General features: G+C 41.6%; 1 protein-coding gene across 7 annotated transcripts in view; it reads right to left on the minus strand.

The window, feature by feature from the left end:
• Positions 1–23944, minus strand: part of SUGCT (succinyl-CoA:glutarate-CoA transferase) — a 475994-nt gene that overhangs the window by 360745 nt on the left and 91305 nt on the right. For all 7 annotated transcript variants that reach the window (XM_053264039.1, XM_053264038.1, XM_053264045.1 and 4 more), the window contains exon 9: positions 22894–22989. In XM_053264039.1, coding sequence (XP_053120014.1) covers positions 22894–22989 — 96 coding nt within the window. The remainder of the gene's footprint in view (positions 1–22893; positions 22990–23944) is intronic.

The following is a 23944-nucleotide window of genomic DNA, read 5'->3' on the forward strand; positions in this document are numbered from 1 at the left end:
TCAGAAAGGGAGGCATGTTGCTGGGGGGTATTTTGACTGCTGTCCTGCTGTTGTTTGAAATAGTTTTATAATAGATCCTTAATTATTGATTTAGGTACAAAGTCTGTTTTCTTTAATGTTGTGTTATTGCTTTTAAATTCCTTTTATTGATGTTTTGTTATGATTTCTGCAAGCTGCCCTAAGGGCTCACCACAATAAAATCACAAAATCAGATAACAATAGCAATAAAACCTAACAGCTAATTAAGCTTTCCCAAACTTATTTTTTCAGTGCCCTGATTCAGGTGTTCCACCCATGTCCTAGACCTCCCTTGTGACAGAAGGCCATGAAAGACATAAGGGAGTATTGAGCCCTACGTGTCAAACAACAATAAGTGGGTGCAAGGTTCATAACTTGCAGCCATTAACTCACGCTCAACTCACAATCAAATTGAAGGACTGATTGGTAAGGATTACCAAGTTAATTAATGGTTGTTATCCTAAACAACTGTGTGCTAGAACAGTTGGTCATGGAACTGACCAAACGGGAGGTGATCCTAAAATAATCCTCAGTGGTCGCCAGGCCCTGGTACAAGATATATGTGTCATTGAACCAGATGGAAAAAGTGGCCACAATGCAATCAAATTCAGAATACATGCAAGTGGAACATTACTGGGAAAGTTCAACAAAGTCACTTGGATTTCAAAGGAGGAAAATTCACAAATTTTCTTGGGCAGCTTCTGTGTTGTCAAATCAGCAATATTGATTTATCTTCATATGAAGTATTACCTAGTAGACCTGCAGTTAGAAGGCATTTGCTCTCATTCCACCAGCATGTATTTCTAACTATGCTAATTAAAATGAAATCATTTTTGGCTGTACTCCAGATTTTTCCAAGAAGAATATTCTCTGATATAACTCCAGTGCCTTTAGTGACACAGAATAATAAAATTACATTGGCTGACTTACTAACAAGTGAGAAGATCAAAAATGAAAATAGAATTAAAAATGAAAATAAAATCCAGCAACAAATGTTGCAGATTGGAGTCAGGTGCTTTGGATGGCTGCTCGAAACAAGCTGTGCCCAGTTGCCTTGATAAAGCGTCTTCAAAGGAAGGCAATGCTAGGCACGCAGCCAACCAGACTGATAAGGATATACTTTCTATGCAGACCCAAGGCCATCTGAGTGAGAACTTACTGGCCAGAACTGAAGATATGGAGAGCATCTTTAAAACAATCCGAGACATGGTAAATATACCATCCGAATGTCAAAGTGATGACATGGAAGAATGGGAGACAGACTTTCTATTTCTCAATGATGTAAGAAATGAGTCTTAAAAAGGGGAAGACAGTTGTGTCCTTGTCATTTATATTATCTTTAAATTTGGAGACTAATACTTCCATGGTCGCCGATAGAGCTGTCATAACTGGGATGAACCAGACTATGTAGGTCCAACATTTGGTTAGCATTGGTTCTGAATTTCTGATGCAGGCTCAGCTGTTGTTATGGGGAAATGATCAAGAGGCTCCTGATTTTAGGATGTTGAATATGGACTCAGGTGATGCCCACAGTAGGGCTGTGCACGAAATGTTAGATGCCGAACCAGTTCGCCTCAAACTGGGCCAGTTTGGCAGCTCAAGCACAACCCAAAACAAGCACAGTTCAGGCAAACTAATTCAGCATTGAATGGGTGGGGTGGCAAAAGAAGTAGTAAGGGTTTTACCTAGCTGGCGCAGCGGCTGTCACTGCCCCCGGCACAGCCCAAGCGTGCATGATGGCTTCTCAGGAAGCTGCCTGTGTGGCAGTTCAGTACTGGCCTCTGCAGATATGCAGACACCATTTGCATGGTGTCCGTGCATGCGTCTTTTGCATGGCCATGCAAAGATAAAATTATAAATCATGTTTCCTGGCTTGATTTTATATTTGTACAGGAAATCTGGCTTGACAAGGAACCATTACTTCCTTTTTTCCCCTGGGGGCTGTGGTGGGAAAGGGGAGGGGTAGACTATGTGGAGGCTTGGGGCTGTTAGTTTCTACTGCACTACAGGCATAAATCGATGTTACTAACTTTTGAACACTCCGAGATGGCGACTATGATTAAATTTAATAGTGCCAGTTTGCGTCTGATATTTATTTACTTATTTACGTTTATATTCCGTTCTTCCTCCAAGGAGCCCAGAGCAGTGTACATAGTGAAGTTTCTCCTCACAACAACCCTGTGAAGTAGGTTAGGCTGAGAGAGAAGTGACATAAATGTATATATACCACAAATAAGGTTGGGCATACAAATTAAAGATGTTTGGGTAAATATGAGGAATATGTAAACAGCCTGCAACGTATTTCCCCCCCCAAGCCTTTACTATAATTGCAGGATACTTCAATGCAAGAATGGGTAGAAATGATCTATCGTTATATCAGATGTTTCAAAGCTGCCTGAATACCCAAAACAGAAGATGTTCCTCCTACTCTCGCTATTCCGCAGTTTAAGGATGAGGTTGCAAACTTTGCAGGTTTTTGTCTAGCAAATGCCATGGTCAAACTGGAGTTCCGTTTGCTGAATCGTACAACACCTGATGATTTCCCTGGAGAATTCACCTATTGGGTTGGGTCTAAATGTCCACAAATGGATTATATTATGGTCTTGTGAAACATGGTAGCTTATCTGGACCATTTTAAAGTTGCTTATCACCATCAAAGTGATCATTTCCCTGGGCTATTACAGCTTAATCCATTTGAAAGGCAGCTATTTTTGGAGTTAATCAAAAATTTAGAAGTAGTGGCTGAAATTCAACCCACTGGAGTATGGTGGTCTGAGAGGGTAAAATGTCAGGATTACTTCAGCCCACAAGTCAGATTTGTTGCAAAATGCATATTTGCAGCATTGGCAAATGATACGAGAAATTGTACTTTAGACCATTATAAAAATTTAATTCGTCTTAAGGCCAGTTTTGACATCACTTAGTGCAAGGAAAGTTATAAAAGTAGGGAAGTGCATGGACTGAGGTTCATGCACGGGTTCAGTGCTGAACTAATTCAGATGGGGTCCGAATCAGTTCTGTGTCACAGGGAGGGGAGCAGTAAGCGGGATCTTTAAAAAAGAGGAGAGCAGGTCCTTACTCCTTACCTGCTCTCCACCACCACATGCAGCTTCCTGCTGCAACGGTGCTCATCCCAAGAACCCACATGTGGTGCCGGCATGCGCATGGCATCTGTGCATGCGTAGGCATCATTTGCGTGGTCAGCAACACCATGCTGACCATGCAAATGGTGCCCACACATGTGCAAATACCATGTGCAGGTTCTTCGGACAAGTGCCACTGCAGCAGGAAGCTGCAGGTGATGGTGGAGAGCAGGTAATGACATGCTCTCCTCTTTTTTTAAAGATCTCACTCACCACTCCCCTCCCCGCTGAACCAGTTTGGACCTTGACTGTACTGGTTCAACACCAAAGCAGAGTGCAAACCTCGGTTCATGCACATTGCTATATGAATGGCCCTGTCCATCCCCAGCACAGCATCCTTCCAGTGGCTGTTGCTGGTGTGTTTCTTTTTTAGATTGTGAGCTCTTTAGGAACAGGGAGCCATCTTGTTTATTTATATCTAAGAGCTTGTAAACCAGCCTATGAAAGGGCTAGATTAATGATTAAACAGCAAGTGGATGACATTTAATGGCATATAGAACTGAGCCATTTTAACTGTGTTTTTATACTTAAGCTGTTTGATTAGTATTAGATTAGCATTATCTTAGTATTATTTAGTTTTTCTTCCTCTCTCTGATCTGTTATTGAAATAAAGATTTATTCATTCATTCAAAAATGAGGGAATTGATAAAAAAGAAGTTGAAAGGAAAAGACAAGCGGGCCAAGTCTCTCTCGAGTGCTTGGAAGCTATTCAATACCACAATAATGGAAGCTCAAAAAAAATGTATACCTGAAATTAGGAAAGATACCATGAAGTCCAAGTCCAATGCCAGCATGATTATCTAGCAAGGTCAAATAATCTATTAGCTGCAAGAAGATTTCAGAAAACTGAAATCTTGTCAAAATTAGATTAAAAAAAGAACACAAATACAGCATGCATGTAACTTTGACAACAGAAATGCAAACAGACAATAAGAGATGCAAAAAACAGCTTTGAGGAGCATATGGCTAAAAACATTAGGACCAATAATAAAAAGTTTATTTCAATATATAGAAGCAAGAAACATGCCAGAGAGGCAGTGGGACCACTGGTTGACAAGTGAGTAAAAGGTATGCTAAAGGAGCATAAGGGGAATGCAGAGAAGCTGCATGAATTTTTTGCACCTGTCTTCACTATTGAAGATGTAGGGCAGATACCTGTGTCTGAAATAGCCTTTTCAGATGGGAATCTGAAGAATTGAGGCAAATAGAGGTGACAAGATTTGGGAGGGGGGTTGTAATCTTTATGCCCCACAGTTAATTAGCAAAGCTCTAAAAAAGCTACCCACTCCAGTTACAGAGTAGTTGCAGAGTTTAGTTGTTGCAGCTATTTATAGAAGACACATGGAGATTCTTGTAGAACTAAATACTAAGTATTTATTGGTGAAGTACACTTTGGATAGCAAAGACCTAACCCTCATCTATAGAACTTCATAATGAATAAGGATAGAGAGAGAGAGGTGTTTCCATCTGCTCTCTAAGAGGGAAGGAAGGGATTCGGAATCAGCACAGGAAATACCTGTAGAGGTATCAGGGGTCATTGAGTAGAGACAGGCAGAACAGTTAGTGAGACCCTTACGCACAATCTCTACTCCCAGTGCCCCTAGTGGTCACTAGGATAGTTGGTGCAGAAGGTTGATGCACTGGAAGTCCATCTCCAACAAAGATATGAAGTTCTAGGTCTTATTGAAAAATTTAAAATAAACACATTGCCAAGTCCAGATGATATCCACCTGAGAATTCTTTAGGAACTCAAATCTGAAACTGCTGACCTCTTACCAAAAATTTGTAACTTGTGCCTAAGATCAACCTCTGCACCTGAGGACTAGAAAGAGCCAATGTAACTCAATTCTTTTTTAAGAGATCCAGAGGGGATATGGGTAATGATAGGCCAGTTAATTTAACATCTGTTCAGATCTGACAGGTCCTCTTATGGATTAGTTAACTGGTTAAAGAATCTAAAGCAGAGAGCAGGAATAAATTGACTATTTTCTCAGTGGAGGAATGTATAAAGTGGGGTCCCCCAAGGATATGTATTGAGACTGGTGCTTTTTAAGTTGTACATAAATGATCTGGAGTAAAGAGTGAGCAACAAATGGCCAAGTTTGCTGATGACACCAAATTGATGAGGGTGGTAAAAACAAAAAAGGATTGTGAAGAGCTCCAAAAGAATTTCTCCTAAGTGAATGCCAAATGTAATTCAATGTAAGTAAGTGTAAAGGGATGCACATTGGGCCTTAAAACCCCAGCTTCACATATATGTTGATGGGTTCTGAGCCGGCAGTGACTAACCAGGAACAGAATCTTGGGTCCATGGTGGATAGCTGACTGCAATTTTTGACCCAATGTACAGCAACTGTAAAGAAGGCTAATTCCATGCTATGGATCATTAGGAAAGAGACTGAAAATAAAACTGCTAGTATAGTAATGCCCTTATAGAAATCTATGATGTGACTAGACCTGGAATGCTGTGTCAAATTCTAGTCACCACGGCTTTAAAATGTGCTGAAAAGGGCAACCAAAATGATCAGGGGGTTGGAGAAACTCCCCTATGAAGAAAGACTACATTTCGGGGGTTTTTAGTTTAGAAAAAAGGTGGCTAAGCGGGTGGGAGTGGTGATAGAGGTGTATAAAATTATGCACAGTGTGGAAAAAGTGGAGAGAGATACATTTTTCTCACTCTGTTGAAGCTAAATGCTGGGAGATTCAGGACAGGCAAAAGGAAGTACTTCTTTACAAAGTGTGTACTTAAACTATGGATTTCGCTGCCACCAGATGTGGTGATGGCCACCAATCTTTGGTTTAAAAAAATACTTCCTTGCTAGAAAAATTCAGGATAGGGCTATCAATAGCTGCTAGCCTGGGTGGCTTTTTATTTCAATCAGGATCAGAGGTGGCATGTCCCTGAACACCAGGTGCTAGGGAACACCAACGGGAGGGGGCGGTTGCCCTCTTTTCTCTGCTTGTGGGCATCCTAGATACACCCAGTTGTCCACTACATGAAGCAGGATGCTGGACTAGATGGAGCTTTGGCCTGATCCAGCAGCACGTTTCTTATGCTTTTAGGTGCAATACTCACCACTCTGAGCAATGGCTTGTATATACTTGGAAGATCCACTTCTCATATTGACAACTATGGACCCAGGCTACAATGTGGTTTTTATGATTATCCAACTACTCAACGATTCCAATGAAAATACTATGTTGTCGTAAAATTTGACATTACTAAATTGAAGTACAACTATTAGGGTATTGTAAGCCAATTTTATAAGAAATTAAAAGTTTAGCCTTTAAAAGATGTTGCTGCTGAAGTGTACAGCATGTACCATTCTGAACAGCAGGACCATTACTTTAAATTCTTTCTCACAAAGATGTTAGCAGCCAACATGTTCTGGAGCATAGGGACAGAAAAATGCATTACTTCTTTCATATTTTCTCAAGTGTTTGTGCATCACACAGACATGTGTTGGGGCGGTATAAAAGTGTAATAATAAATTAAATTAAATTAAATTAAAATCACTGTGGGTTTTTAGGGGAAGAATAAATGATACAAATGTTTAAAACTGAACTTCAACAATATATTTCCTCAAAAACTTTCTATATTATTGGGCAAAAAGAATGCACAGAGCACTATATAGAAAGACAGCAATACACATTTCAACAATTCTGGAAACTCTTCTCAAACTTCAGCAAACAACAAACCAGATCTAATAGATCTGGGTTATAGGAAAAACAGTTTGACAATGGAACAAACTTCTGAATGGCGAGGGGGGAGTGTTTCTCTCCCTTGCGGGAGGTCTTCAGTCAGAGGTGGACAGCCATCAGTTGGTGATGCTCTAGCTCAGTGATTCTCAAACTTGGGTCCTCAGGTGTTATTGGACTTCAACTCCCATAATCCCCAACCAAAGGCCACTGAGGCTGGGGATTATGGGAGTTGAAGTCCAATAACACCTGAGGACCCAAGTTTGAGAATCCCTGCTCTAGCTCTTAACTCCCTGCATCAAGTGAGGATTGGACTAGATAGCCTACAAGATCCCCTCCAAATCTATGATCCTGTTCCAAAACACATCAGTTTTTTGTATTTTAACATGCATCACTTACCATGTTAAAATTAGGTCATATATCAGTGATGCTATAATGTTTACTCAGAAGCTTCCCAGAAATGGTGGAGTCTGAACTTGCTGGTTGGGAAAGCAGCTGCCTGTAATACAGTTTGATATGGTGTCCTAGCTTTCAACTTCAAAATATTTTGTAAACTGTGATAAGCCCCTTAAGAGTGATTCTGAAAATCAGCATGGCATTAAGCCAGATGTGGCAACTCAGTAAACCTACACAATTTACTGAGGATGCCACCAGCTTATTACACTGCTTTCAAGAAGAGGTATATAAACTGTTACAGAATTCTAGATGATACGGAATGAGCAACAATGGCTTAACTGGGGAGACCTGAGGATATTTAATTGATCCTACTGATCCTAATGATCCGATGCATTCTTTTGGATTAAGGGGGAAATGAAAGGTTATGCTCTGATCAAGTATAATTAAACACACTATTTTGTGTTAAGTATTACATTGCCTTGGATGCAATCAAACTCATTTGGAATATACTGAGGCTGTTCTCATGCTCAGCCAAGACCAGGCTTGCTTGCGCATAAGAACCGCTGGGATCGCAACCAATCCTGGCAGCACAGCAGCAGCAAACCTGCCTGTGGAGCCAGTCTCCTAAATGAGGTTGAGGGGGCAAGCGCTCCCTTAGCCCCACTTTTCTGATCGTGTGCAGCACTGGCTGCTCTTAGCTGGCGCTGTCTCACAGGCACCAGCTCATCACTGGAGATTCGCAACAATGCACCATGCACAGTGCATTGTGGGATTTCCGGGGGCTGGGACAACATACCCCAATCCTTGACTCTCCGCAGTGCTGGGGCCAACCGGTGTTGTGATCCAGCACAGCTGTAAGGAGAGTTTACTGGTTGATTTTAACTATGTACTATCACAAATATAAATTATACTAATGTCCCCATTAGAATGTAAAAAAATGTACATATAGAAAGAGCGAATGGGCATTTTTGCCAGAAGCTGCCTGAAGATGAGGATGTAGAGTCTGGGACAACCTGGGAGTTATTCACAAAAGTCCAAATCTGCTTCACAGCAGATTCACAAGGTGCTTAATTCAGAGGATTAAATTGACAGTACACATAGCTGTCGGCTCCTCCCCACACACCCTGGCAGATCTTTTTCCTGTTCGTTCCCACATACTTGCTCCAGGTTTTTCCACCAACCAATCACAAATCACACCACAGAGGAAAAGGAAGAGACGAGAAACAGATGTGAAATGGCATAAGTTCCATATCACATGGAACTTCATGTCACATCTAGTTCTATCCATGTCACATCTAGTTCTGCTCTTATAGAGCTAGTGTAAAATTTTACACTAGTTTCAGGAGCTAAATAGACAAGGAGGAAGCCTAGGAAGGATGAGAAAGAAGACCCACCACTGCATTGGATCCCCAGACTTTTCTTTCTTTTTAAACAGTTCAGAGGTTTTGCAGGAGACATAACTTAAGAAATCATGACTGGCAAATCGAGGATAGAACCTTTTTACACCCCACATGCAATGCTATCGAGGTTTTTTCACTTCCGGGAACATAAAATTAATTGATCTGAATAAATTATAATTCTGCATTTTAAAATAATTCTGTACATTTAAAAAATAGGCACTTGATGCCAAATAAAAAAAAGAGAATGAGGTTACACCAAGCAAATGAAGGTGCAGTAGTGGAAAGGACAGAGAGAAGTTCTAGGGGTAGGTTTCTTCCAGCTTTGTTAGTGCACTGAAGCTATTCAGATTCTGCTCCATCTTCCATGCATCTTGGCAGTAGTAGCCAGGACGGATGGTGTGGGGAGGGTAGTAAATGAGCTGCAGTTGCAGCTTGTTCCTGCCTCAGCTGTCTCATCTCACCCATCATCATGTTAACCCTAGGAATGCAGCCTGGTTATTTCCCAGGTTCCCCAACCGGGTGAATAACCAGTCTGTGTGCCTAGGGTTGATGTGGCAGTGGGTGAGGAAAAGAGTGAGACAGCCAGAGTGGGGAGCCACACCTGTCTCAGCCACTACTGCAGAGGTGCATGGAAGTCAGAGCAGAATCTGAATAGCTTCAACGCACCAACAAAGCTGGAAGAAACTTAACGCTAGAACTTCTCTTCCCTGGAGGTTTTCAAACACCAAATGTAAACATTAAAATGATAAAGTTCATATCACCAAGGTATTGATAGCTGCCAGTGCCAACCATTTAAAGAGGCAGCAATAAGGATTTCAAAAAAAAAACCAGAATTTGTCTTTGTGGTATTTTAGCCTAAAATGTTCCACTGTAATGACACCAGTTCAGCTGTCACCCACATTGCTGGAATTCAAAAAGAGAGGCATTCTTACCTCCAGACCTTTAGGCCCCAGACTGTGGCCTCCAAGGTCCGAGGGGGCTACGAAGACCCGGAGGGGCCCCCACCGCCGCTGTGAGTCACTGATCTTGCCAGTAATTCTAGCCGCCATGTGCGCGGCTAGGGGGGGTGAGTCAAGCAGGCATCCCCCCCATGGCAGTGGCGGGTGGAGCGGGAGCGTCCGCTGGGCCTGACCATTTGGCCCAGCAGCCCTTGAGAACTGCCTCTATTCAAACTGCGCAGGAGTGCTGGAGCCCCTCGCAGTTCTCAAGGGCCACTGGGCCAAATGGCCAGGCCCAGCAGCCACTCCTGCTCCACCTGCCACTGGGGGATACCTGCTCGACTCACCCCCACCCACCCACTGCACAAGGTGGCTAGAATCACTGGCAAGATCGGTGGTTCGGCCTTGTGGCAGCGGCGCAACAAGCTCATGGCAGAGGGCTTGTGGCAGGGGCAGTCCGGGAGCCCAAACTACCTAGATGTGCCACTGTTCAAAAATATACTCTTATATTGATGTTAAATTTGACTGAATTTGGTTTTCAGCTGACTGCAGTGAGGGTTGAACTAAGCACATAGTGAGCCTTCTTTCTGCTTTTACTGAAGTTTCTGTCAATGGTGCGACACTTGCACTTCGCCAAATTCCCTTTAAGACAATCAGTTAAACCATTTAAACATTCATTTTAAGTCAACTCCGCATCCGCCTTCCCCCAGCTTAGCTGTTCAGTATGTTTGAAAATATCAAAAGTGAACTCTTGTCCTATATTTCAAGCTTAAATGCCTAACATGATATATCTGTGGGAGAAAGTTAGACATAATAGTAGCACCTCAGTTCAATTATACAAGAAGTCATATTGTGTAAAATTCTAGTGCTGAGATAAAAGAATCAGCCAAATTACCACCTTTATTTAATGATGCTATATCATTTCAAAATCTAAACATGTATATATGCTATTTAAAAATTCTATAAAACTGACATTGCCCTTATTAAAATGCTCAGCCCCAAAATGCATGGAGTAACATTAATAGATTACAAGAATGACATCTAGTGGGCACAACACATCATGACAATCAAGTTTCTTAATGTTCTGCGTCTTAAATGGGGGGGAAACATGTAAAACAAAAATTAAATCCCATTAAACTTAGTTGTGAAGATCTGCACATCTTCACAACTAAGTTTAATGGGATTTAATTTTTGTCTTACATGTTTTCCCCCCATTTAAGACACAGAAGAAGTGCTGTGACAATGGGAAATTGAATAGCAGCAGCTGCTATACAGTATGTACAACAAATGCACAGGTGCCTCTTAACACTTAAAAATTACAAATAATGACTGAGATAAACTGAGGATGAAAGAAACACCTTCGTTTTAGGGTGGTAACGGAATAGCATGAGGGTCAGTTGTTCAAATGGGGAAAAGCTGAACAAAAATCCCATTGGCCATGTCCAGTGCTCAAGTCCTCAGAGATTTGGGATGCCTCAAGTAGTTATTTTGAATCCACCCCATTTCCCAAAGCTAAGTCCATTCTTATTCTTAGGAGCATAACTCTGCAGTTTGGAAACTGAAAGATATCCTGAAACAGACTTTATGTTTAGCAGAACAGCAACGTTCTTATCGAGTGAGAAGAGTTATCACTCGATTTTTCTTCTGTTCTTCAGTGAAGCTAGCTTGAAAAACAATCAGTGGGTCACAGGGTAACAGCAATCCCCTGGGGTCCATCTCAAAGAAGAATACAAACAGCCACACAACTGCAACACTATGAAGTTTAAATAGCTGAGATTATTCTAACTATTTTTTTGTATGGGCAGAAAAGCCCCCCCTAGAACAAAAGGTTGTCCCCAGAACAAACAAAACCCTGGAGAAGGGTCTGAAGTGAATCTAGAACTTGGAACACAGATGTTTCTCTGTTGTCAAAAGAGCTACCATGTTCAGTGTCCAGTGCAAGATATTGCTTCCTGAAATACGGAAGCAGATATGTTTGTCATAAGTACTGCAACACTTTCCATTAGCACAGCTATGAAAAATGAGACAAACTACTTAGTCAGCGTTCTGTGATGGCTTCTAACATCATTGGACATAATTGTACTATAGAGATGAGTGCTTATCATCTCCTTGGGAAATACTTGAATACTTTTTTCTTTTGTGTGCAACATTTGACACAAAAGAGTAAGAATCTCAATTTTTGGCCTCTAATCTTAACTCTAATTCAAATAATACTACTGTTTATAAGCTATAGTTGTATATTACTCTTACCTAACTTTTAATAGGTGCTGTTGCATGTCAGTGATGTTGCACCTCCATCAAAGAGTTGATTGGTTACAGGAAAATCTAAGATGCTGCCATACAATGGATGGAATTCTGTTTTTAATAACTATTTGCAGCTGTTAATTATGTGGGAGGAAAAGTAGCTTTTCACATTCTCAATTTGCATTTTTCAAGCAGCCTATGAAACATTTCCATAATCTGTTCCTTCACAACAAATGTATTTTACTTTTTGTATTTACTTTTGATTTTTTTGAGATTAAAAACGACTTACATTTTTTAGTTTGAATATATATTCCAAGCATAAGCTAGAGTAGCCAGTGTGATATAGTGGCTAGAGTGCTGGACTAGGACTGGGGAGACCTGAGTTCAAATCCCCATTCAGCCATGATACTTGCTGGGTGACTCTGGGCCAGTCTCTTCTCTCTCAGCCTAACCTACTTCACAGGGTTGTTGTGAGGAGAGAAACCTAAGTATGTAGTACACCTCTCTGGGCTCCTTTGAGGAAGAGCAGGATATAAAATGTAAAATAATAATAATAATAATAATAATAATTAATAATAATAAAATACAGTAGCAAAGATGCTTAGATTCTCATTTATTTTGTAACTGGTTCTCATGTATGCTTTTCCTTGGTTTTATCCTGTAGTGGGGATGTGCACAAATTGAGAGTATTTAGTTTGCAGAGTGTAAAAACATGTGTTAACAGGCATCTATGTTTTAGTCCTTACCTGTACATTAGGTTTCAGCCTGCCAATACTCTATAGGGTAGGGATGTGCGTGAATCGAGATTTATGCACTGATAAGCTGGTGCTGGAGAAGCCTTTTGAGGATACCATGGACAGCCAGAAAAACAAACAAATGGATCATAGAACAAATCAATCCAGAATTTTCACTCAAGGCACAAATGACCAGGCTCAAACTATCATACTTTGGACACATTATACGAAGACCCAGCTCCCTTGAGAAGTCCAAAATGCTGGGGAAAGTTGAAGGAAAGAGAAGAAGAGGATGGCCAGCAGCAAGGTGGTTGGACTCGATCATGACAGCAATGAATGCACCACTGAGAGACCTTAAAAGCCAAGTTGAAGTCAGATCATCCTGGAGAGAATCTATCTGTGTGGTCACTAAGAGTCAACACCGACTTAGCACTTAATCAATCAATCAATCAATCAATCAAGTTCACCTTGGGCACCCTTAAAAGTGAGGAGAGCAGGTCTGTACCTGTGTCTCTGCCACTTGATGTAGCTTCTTGCTACAGGGGCGCACCCCTCAGCACGGGAAGCTGCACCGAGTGGTGGAGTATCAGGTACGGACCTGCTCTCCTAAATTTTATAGGTGCCTAAGGTAAGCTTCGAATCAGTGCACGGATCTTGATTCATGCACATCCCTACCCTATAGAGCATTGGCAGGATGACACCTAATATCCAGGTAAAGACTAAAACATAGACACCTGTTAACATACACTTTTGCATTCTGCAAACTAAATAACTCTTATATTTGCCACTGGTCTCAATCATCCACAACCTTGCAAATCAAACCACAACCTTGTAGTCTGTAAAATAGTATTATTTTCCTGTTCAAACAAAGCAAATGACTATTGCCCTTGTGCCCTGCTGGTAAATATCCCAGGGGCATCTGGTAGGCCATTACTGGAAATCAGAACGCTGGACTAAATGGACTTCTGGTCCGTTCCAACACAGCTATTCACATTTAGTGAATAAATGAAACTGAAACTGAAGCATCAGCCTTCTAACTCCAAGAGTTAATTATGAAATTTACTAATGATTTACCAATACATGATTAAATTATTGATTTCATGTATACCCTGGCTTTCTATGAAAGAACGCTAAGTGGTTTACAACTAGGATTTAAAACAGTATCATAATTTAATCCATAAAACCAAAACCGTATCAAAAATCAGCATATAATTTACTACTATATAAACTAAAACAGTGGAATTTAAAACCAGTCAGAACCGCAGCAATAACACTATCCAGACTAACTTATTTTTTCAAACAGCTCCTCAAAAGAGTTGTCTTCATAGCCCATCTAAATTGTTTCGTTGTGTTCACTGTCCTAGTCACTTTTCATGTAATTGCTTGATCATGGCAAAAATACACTAATGCAGGTTAAATCCATAGAGTTTTTATTCTGGCAATTATATTTTTTTAAATTAAAAAAACCTAAAATAGTAAACCAAGCCAAAATGTATCTTCGGTATTGTTGTGTGGGAAAGCAACATTTCCATTCCAAGATGACTTGGTCCACTCATGATGCTTTGAAGCTATGAATGGGATTGAAAACACCTTGTAAATTGTTCTGCATGGAGAATAATCTCACTGCCTGTGTGATGAGGGAATATGAGATTACAACTATCATTTTTTCCCACAGGTGAGACAAATCATATGGCAATAAAAAGAAACTGGAGAAAACCTTGCTTGTGAAATGTACAGCAATGCTAATGTTCCTGTGGGTTAAAATAAAAAGTGAAGTTGGGGTGACTGTGGAACAATGGCTCAGGAGGATTGTGATTGTCAGAAAGATTGCAAACAGCTGCATGTCGTACTGTATCCGACAACTCTGATCTATAACTGACTCACTTTCATTTCAAACCATCCTAAGACATTCTTCTTCCTGGTTTCTTATTCCTTGAATATCAGAGGCTCATGCATTATTGCAGGCCTGGGATGGAAACAGCCTGGAACACTGTATGTATTTTAATTCATTATCTGAGTGATATTTGAAGAACTAATCAAAGAGCTTCAGCAAGTTATATTATGCACTGATAAACCTATTCAATTGGAGCATGTACACTTAGCTAAGTTTCCAATTAAACCAAATTGGTCCAAATTACACTTTACCTTAAGACAGGGCTGCTCAACTTTAGCTCCCATACAGATGTTTGTCTACAATTCCCACAATCCCTGGCTATTGACTGCTGTGGCTGGGGATTATGCGAGTTGTAGTCCAAATACAGCTGGTGGGCCAAAGCTGAGCAGGCCTGCTTTAAGGCTATCATCAACACTGATCAGCTTAACTTAACTTTCCAAAACAGCAGCTGATATGTATAGGGACTGTGGCAGAGGGTAGGGGGACACATTCCTTTGCCCCCACCACAATCCTGGTGCACACACACAGAGCTGGTATTTGAGAAGAAAAAATAGCTGCCATTGATACCAACAGTGTAGGTTTGTTGGGGGATGGGACTGTAGCTCAGTGGAAGACTGCATGCTTTGCATGTAGAAGGTTGTAGAACCCCAAGCAACCCCAGGTTCCCAAAAGACCCTTATCTGAAACCCCAGAGAGAAACTGTCAGTCAGCTTATGATGTACTGAACTAGATGGACCAATAGTCTAACTCAGTACAGGTTGAGTATCCCTTATCTGGACATCCGAAATCTGGAATGCTCCAAAATCCAGACACCACGCCATAACAAAAACAAAAAACAAAACGCCTCAGCTCACTCGCTCGCAGATTCAATTTTCAATTTAACCTCAATTTTGCTTTTAAACATGCAGTCAAAACATCCAGGCGAGCGGGGGTTGCGGGTATGCCAGTCTCTCTGTTGCTGGTGGCCGGCGAAAGGTAGCTGGGGAAAGTGGAAGCAGTGGCACGCTTCCCCGCCTTCTCCACTATAGGCCTGCAGCCTTTGCTGCTCCCAGACACCGCCAAACAGCTGACTGGCGGCGTCCACGTGCTCTAGAGGCCTCCCTCCAGCCATGGAAAAAAGGGCGCCGACAAACATGGGCCCACTCTCTCTAAGAGAGACTTAGAGAGAGAAATTATGAAAATATTCCAAAACCTGGAAAAGTCCAAAATCTGGAACATTTCTGGTCCCAAGCAGTCCGGATAAGGGATAGTCAACTTTTATAAGGCAGTTTCCTGTAGGGGTGTGCACGGAACCACGGAGCTGCTGTCCGGCACTGGGGTGGGGGAACCACCCCGAACCACCCAAATCTGAACCGCCCATGTCCGGACCGGTCCGGAGGCCTGTAGAATGGCCTCCGGAACAGTCCAGGCACATCACTAGTTTCCTGTGTTAACTTATGTTCAGTTCAAGATCATGGCAAGTGCAAAAGGTTAAGCCCCACCACCACAGTCCCAGTCTGGATGGCTGCTATTTTTCAAAGCAAGGTTAAGCTTGTCAGTGTTAATGATGGGCTTAACATGACATCTGCTTTGACCCTGGGATTAAAGAAGCAATAGAGTTCTCAGTGAAGAACTAAATGAGGCTGGTGGGACAGAAAAAGTAATAATTATTGGATGAAGGATAACAAGCTGAGGTTGAATCCAGATAAGATGGAGGTACTGATCATGAGGACTCAGGACTCAGGAGATGGTTTAGATCTGGCTGTTCTGGATGGGGTTACACTCCCCCAGAAATAACAGGTATGTAGTTTGGGAGTACTCCCGGACCCAAAGTTCTCTCTGCTTCCTCAGACTGAGGCAGTGGCCAGGAGAGCTTTCTATCAGCTTTGGTTGATATGCCAATTACATCCATTTCTGGAGGTAAACAACATATGCTGGTAACTTCCAGGCTACACTTCTATAATGTGCTATATGTGGAACTGCCTTTGTACGTAGTTTGAAAACTGCAACTGGTGCACAATGCAGCATCCAGATTGGTCTCTGGAATGTCCTCAAGAGATCATATAACACCAATTTAAAAATAACTACAATGGCTGCCGATGTGTTTCGAAGCAAAATACGAAGTGCTGGTTATTACCTATATTATTTCCTATTCACTTGACAGCTTGAGTTCAGGGTCATGAACCCTGCTGCTTACTGAAAACTCATGGGGAAGTTTGGTTACAGCTGTCACCAGCTCATTTGCTGGTGACACAGGACTGGGCCTTCTCTGTGGCGGTCCCAGGGCATTGGAATGTGCTCCCTGTCAATATAAGAGCTTCTCCATTCCTAGCTGCCGTCAAAAAAATCACTTAAGACACACCTGTTTTCTCAGGCCTTTTACTAAACTATTTTTTTAAAATGCTTTTGTTAAAACTATTTTTTTTAATTTCATGATTTTAAAAAAAATTTAATTGAGTTTTATTTATTGTTTTAATTATTTATGTATCTTTAAATTTGTATATCATCTTTCATTAAAATAATCTCAAGGCGGTTTACAAAACATTTAAAACAATATAAGACTATAAAACAGTTACACATAAAATATTAAATAGGAATATAAAAATGCAAATTTAATTAAAAGTTTAAAAAATACACACAATAGGACCATAACATACAGAGCAGCAGAGCAGCAAAAACAACACTCATATAAAAAGCCTGGGTAAAAAGCCAAGATTCAACTTGCATTCTAAAAACTGTGATGGAGACTGAGGAGCAGACATCCACCAAGAGAGCATTCCAAAGTCTGGGGGCAATGACTAAGAAGGCCCAGTCCCGTGTGCATGTCAACCGAGCCTCCCTCATTGTCGGTACGCAGAGCAGAGCCCCCTCCAATGACCTGATCAAGTGGGCAGAAACCCTTGGGAGGCAGTACCTCAGGTATACGGGGCCAAACTGCTAAGGGCTTTAAAGATGAAAACCAGCACCTTGAATTGGACACAGAAACAAACTGGCAGCCAATGCAGCTCTTTCAAAAGGGATGTAATGTGATCCCAGCGGGCAGTTCTGGACAATATCCTAACTGCTGCATTTTGCACAAGCTCCATTTTCCAAATATTCTTCAAGGGCAGCCATGACGTGACTAAGGTGTGGGTAACTGTGGCCAGATCTCCCTTCTTGAGAAAGGGATGCAGCTGGTGCACTAGCCAAAGCTGTGCAAAGGCACCACTGGCCACCGTCTCTACCTGAGCTTCCAAAAGCAGAGCCAGGTCCAATAATACCACAAGTGGCACACCTGCTCTTTCAAAGAGAGAACAACCTTATCCAGAGCTGGTTGAATTTCCTCATCCTGACTGGCTCTCCTACTGACCAACAGCACCTTCGTATTGCCCAGATTCAAACTCAGTTTATTAGCCCACATCCAACCCATCACTGCCTCCAGCTCCCGATTCGGGACAGCCATTGCCTGCCTAGGATCTGGTGATAAGAAGAGACAGAGCTGAGTGTCATCTGCATACTGTTGACAACTCAGTCCATGTCCCCAGATGACCTTTCCCAGCAGTTTCATGTAGATGTTAAACAGCATGAGGGACAAAACTGAACCCTGCAGAACCCCATAGAGCAATGACCAAGGAGCTGAGCTGTAGTTCCCCAACACCATTTTCTGGACCCTCCCCCCCAAGGAAGGACCAAAGTCACTCCAAAGCAGTTCCTCCAATCCCTATAACCTTTTATCACAATGCAAGGCTCAATTCTATCTCTTATGTCATTAAAATACTGTCTTATTTCATCTTAGTTGCTGTCTTATTTCACCTTATTCTGTAGCAAACCATCTTTATTTTATCTTTATTTACCATGTACAATTTTGTGAAATTTAAGTAGTGAAGACCGCCTGGAGATTCAGGTGTTAGGCAGTTTATAAATGTGATAGATAGATAGATAGATAGATAGATAGATAGATAGATAGATAGATAGATAGATAGATAGACACACTTGTTATGACAAAGACTAAACAAATACTGCTTGTATTTGTCACTTTTCTTGTATGACACTGTTAGACAGAGATGTTGAAAAACTCTCAACATCTGTTAAAAAGAGATTCCCAAAGATTATCTAATCCTACATGATTTAATGACATTTTGACATTCTTAAAGTACCGCAGCAAAGTCTACATCTTTTCATAATTGTTATCTAAAGCTTGTCTGAATACATACACACACATCAATTTTTAAAGTTTCCAAACAACCCCCTCACAGCTCTATTTTCTTCTGAATTTCTTAGATTCAAAAAGTATTTTGCTGACATGTGATTAACATAATTGAATTAGTTTATTTTAAGTACTATTTAACCATTTCAAAATATTTAAAAACCAATGTCTTCCTAGATCTTTAGTCTCTTAGATCATATTCCAGGAAGCAAAAGATAGAGTATCATATTTTTTAGGATTATAACTTAAACACTGTTGGGTTCTGTTCCAAAAGGCACTAGATTTAACTCGTGATTTGGGCACAGACTCATAGAGCCTCAGTTTAACCATCTGTTAAAAGAATGCAGTGAAATTTTAAGCACACAGCAGATGTAAAACCAATAGATGTTTCCACCACAGATGACCACGCCATGCAATGGTGGATCATATAGACACACTTCACAGAATGATCATCTTTTTGATACATGACCATGATGATGTCTTTGGGTTACTGATTGTCTTACATTTCTTTACCAGTATGGATAACTAGAATTTTATTCTCTCTAGCAGTTTGCCTTCCACTGCAGTTTTTACATCTGTCTTTGGAGCTGACACATTCCCCATGCAGGAACATAGGAAGCTGCCATATATAAAGTCAGACCATTTGTCCATCTGGATCAGTATTGTCTATACCAGGGATTCTCAATGTTGGGTCCCCAAATGTTATTGGACTCCTACTCCTACTCCTACTCCCATAATCCCCAGCCCCAGTGGCCTTTGGTTGGGGATAATGGGAGTTGAAGTCCAATAACATAACCCAACATTGAGAATCCCTAGTCAACACACCAACTGGCAGCAGCTCTCCGGGGTTTCAAAGAAGCGTTCTTCCCAGCCCTACCTGAATGCCAGAGAAAAACATGTGCTCTGGTACAGACCCTTCCCCATTGTTCTTGACACTCCCCAAGGTCAATGTCCTTGACATTGTGATCTATAGTTCCAAAGAGAGCATACTGCCTTCCTCATGTTGTATCAAAGGCACAGTACTATATAGTGCTAAGTTATCTATCAAAATTAATTTACAAACTGAAATAACTTTAAGTCATTCTCCTCAACAGTATTCCCTCTAACAGGGAATCCCAGATGTTGCTAACTACAACTCCCAAAATCCCCAGCTGCAATGGCTTTTGCTTGGAGATTAAAGGAGTTGTAACCAACAACATCTGGGAATCCCAGTTAGAGGGAACACTGCTTTTCAATGTAACTATGGATGAGAAGACTATCACCCTGAGTAGAGATGTGCATGGAAGCAGTCCACTCCTTTTCTGGGGCGCCGAACTGAATTGAAATGCCAGTGTTTGAGCCAGTTTGGAGGCGGGGGGTCACTTTAAGAGGCAGGGAGGGTGCCTCTTACCTGCCCATCCCTGCCCTGCCACTTTCCCCCCACCAGCACACTCCCAAAAAGCAAGGAGACGGTGTTGCAACGTTCCTCCTTCCAGCCCCGTTCAGCATTGCCATGTAAATGGCCAACGCGCATTTTTGCAGGTGGTGGGGATGGTGGAAACAGTGACATCAGTGGCAGAGGGGGCTCCTCCAAGCCCCCCGCCAGCCTCCTGAAGAACAGCCTGGGCAAGCAGAGGAGTAACCAAAGCCTATGAGCCCGAGGAGCCGCCGCCCCTTCCACTTCAGTCGCAATGTCTCCACCGCCGCTGTCGCTGTCTCCTACAAAGAGAAGGTACTAAGTACCCTTTATTTCGCCCACCTGTTCCTGTCTTAGTATAGGGAATCCCCAAACCGGTTCCATCCCTTTTGGAACCAGGGCCGATCTGGTTTCAACTAGGATCGGCATCCCCTTTGGGGAGCCGGTCTGGTTCGACCCCGGGCTGGCCAAACTGGGCCAGTTTGAATCGAACTGGTTGGCACATCCCTAGTAGTCATATTCTGGGGCCAGTATTTTTACAATCAAAAGCTCCCAACCTTACACAAGTGGTAGCTTTTAAACAGCTTATTTTATAGACATGGAGCTCAGGCAGGACAGTTTTATTTTGTTTTCTTCTATTACATTTTCTCCGTGCAGAAAAAGGAAAAGAGAGGGGAAACAATGGCTTCCTAATTAGGTGAAATATGATAGCTGTTGTGACTCTCTCAGAATCAACACAATACAAAGACTAATGAGTAAGACTGCCATAGGAACAGAGCTGCAAATCATTTGTATAAATACCCAACTAAGGAAGGGGATGGCTCCAGGAAAGGACCTTATTCCGCCAGAGGCTGTCAAAAATAATCTTAACTGGTAGGCCCCTATTCTGGCATCACTCTTCATCTATATTGACATGAATGGCCAAATCCCCAAGGACTGGGGGGTAGCAATCATCATCCCCTTATTCAAAAAGGGCAGGAAGAATGATCCGGCAAATTACAGACCCATTAGTTTGCTCAATACTCTTAGTAAACTCTATGCGAGACACCTACATGGGAAACTTAGGGATTGGATGGAAAAGGAAAATCTTCTTGCTGTGGAATAAGCAGGCTTCAGGGAAGGTCGCTCCACCACTGATCACTGCTTCGTTCTTCAGCATCTTATTGGGAAATACTTCTCCTGCAGTGCGATCTCTCTCTATGCTGCCTTTATTGATCTTAAGGCAGCTTTTGATTCCATCTCACATGTGAAACTATGGGAGAAGTTGGAAGTCTCCTCCATTGATCGGCACCTGCTATATCTTCTTCACATCTTGCGTATAGATACATCACTTAAGGTGAGGCATAGCCCCGCAAAGGCCACCTCACAAGAGCTGTCACAACTCAGAAGGGCATCAAGCAAGGACGCATACTTGCGGACGAGAGGCCATTATATACCTGTGGCTCTCGAACTGTTCATAGCCAAACCACTAGCACAGCTACTTTATGGTGTCCAACTGGGCCCCTTCCCCAATTTCACAACTCTAGAACTTGCATAAACTTTTGAGGTGCAGAAGGGCTAACTTGTGAACCACCTAACTGATTTGAAACAAACTTGCTACCGCTGTAGGAACACATAGGGATGCCTCAACAGCGTAGTTTTTAATGATGTCATCCACCCCAATTCAAGATGGTGGACACGTGAATGTTTGAGGTGCAAGTGGGCTAACTTGTCGACCACCTAACCGATTTGAAGCAAATTTGGTACAGCTGTAGTGAGTGGCACATAGGGATGGCTCAACAACGTAGTTTGTGATGATGTCACCCAGCCCAATTCAAGATGGCAGATGTGTGAATGTTTAAAGGCTGAAATGGGCTAACTTGTGAGGATGGAAATTATCAATTAAGGTTCTAGTGAAAGGAAAGTAGGCAGATTAGTTTTTACTAGCAGAGCAACTTCTTGTATGCTATGGAATACAAAACATGACCTAAATAAGACATAGTCTGTTCCATTATTCATATATACAAGAATGCACCCACAACAGAATGTTGCATTATATCCCTGGTTTGCAATTGTTACCTGATTCTGTGGCTGAGCATGATGGGGGGCAGGAGGGGAAGTTGGCAACAAAGATAGGAGTGCCTGCTCTATCTTGGGTCTCACTTTATATGCAACTTCCTTGTTCTATTTTCTGGCTGTTTGCGGGGACAGGGCATTGGTGCTCAATCCTAGCTCCTTTTCAAACCACTTCCCTTTCAGAAACACAGAGCTGTGAAATACCTGGTGTTAAACCAAAGCATTTTACACACCTTTCCACCTGAGAAGGGCTTGTGACTGTTCTTCAAGCTTATAAATTTCCTACTCTTTTATTTCAAGCCTTCCCCTCACCCTCGCCACAGAGTTCCATTACCTCTGCCCACCTGCTCATCTGAACTGTCTGAACTCATGTACATTATGTCCCATTGACTAATATGGGACAGTTTTGGAGTTTTCGGGCTCCACTAGGGGTTTTCCCCCCTTCATATTTTGTGAACACCAACATATCCCAAGTCTGCTGATACCTCCCACTCACCTGCAGGCAGTTCCAATCTCCATCCATAAGAGTAGTAAATTTCAGCACGTTCAGAAATTGTACATAAATTTGTAATACATTAAAATCATCCCACTTCAGTGAACATCTCTGATCCATGCAAGTATAATATCCTGTTAGTAATCTTCTACTGATAAATATACATGCACAATTCAACATGCAGAAAGCAAACAGAAGTTCATTCTAAACAAAGAAGGGTTTTAGAATGCTGGATGGTCATAGAAGGTAAGGCATTTCTCAATTTCAAAGTTATCTCCAGAGAATTAAAAACAACTATGCACTTTCTCATCTGCTTACCTGATAAGGAACAATACTTGCATGAGCAGTGCCCCATCGTTTGGATTCCGTTTTGCAATTTAGGAAATTGCTTGCTATATAGGTAAGACAAGCAACCTACAAAGATATGAAAATATAGAATTATGATGGCAGATGTCAAGATCTAATAGTATTCTCATACATAATTACTCATAATTAAATGCTAATCATATTACTTAGAATTTCAATCAAAAACCATGCTAACAGAGCATTAATTACTCTGTGAGGGAACAGAAGAGAAACACTTTTATGTGGTGATCTGGAATTTAGTTTATGCAAAAATAGAGTATCACATCAGAGAAAGTAGGATCACTTCAAAAATCTCTCATAAATGAAAGAGTTGCTAACTGTATTTGTCAGGATCAGCTTAGGACAAAAACCCCTTTCCACAAGCCAAGCCACTTCAAGGTACAGAACAGAGAAAACAGGAGCCATATTGCTCTTCCAGGCCTCAGCATACCTCCATCCCATCAGTAGCCTAGTGGTTGCTCCTGACCTGGCCTCGTCTACTTAACTGTATCCTTGCCCTCTCCAGCTCGACTCCTTGACTTGGGCCCTGGCCTACAAATTGATTCTGTCTTTAAATCTACTCTCCTGTGGAACATGGCTCCCCTCCTAACACCTGTCCCAATCCTACCTAATTTGGCACTTTCAACCCTCCATGTGCTCTGTGCCCAGTACTGACGGAATGCTTATTTTTTATAGACAAGTATGCTGTTTTTGACAAAATGTTGTAAATAAAATCCAAGTCAATTAAATGGCAATCCTCAAACAATGGTATCCAATCAGAATGCTAAAGACAAAAATATGGAAAACTTAAACCATAATCAGAAGCAAAACTATATGTGGTTTTTAAGAGTGTGGAAAATTTGTACTTGAATAGCAAAACTACTTTTTTCTGCCTGAAACTCACATTTTAAATCCAAAAATGGAACATGATAGATAGAACCTTTGAAATCTACATTTTACATTTCAACAGCTTATCTTTGAGGAACAATTTCTAGACATATCTAGAATATGAAGTTTGAGGGCA

The sequence above is a fragment of the Hemicordylus capensis genome, chromosome 6 (assembly GCF_027244095.1).
Source record: "Hemicordylus capensis ecotype Gifberg chromosome 6, rHemCap1.1.pri, whole genome shotgun sequence".
NCBI lineage: Eukaryota > Metazoa > Chordata > Lepidosauria > Squamata > Cordylidae > Hemicordylus > Hemicordylus capensis.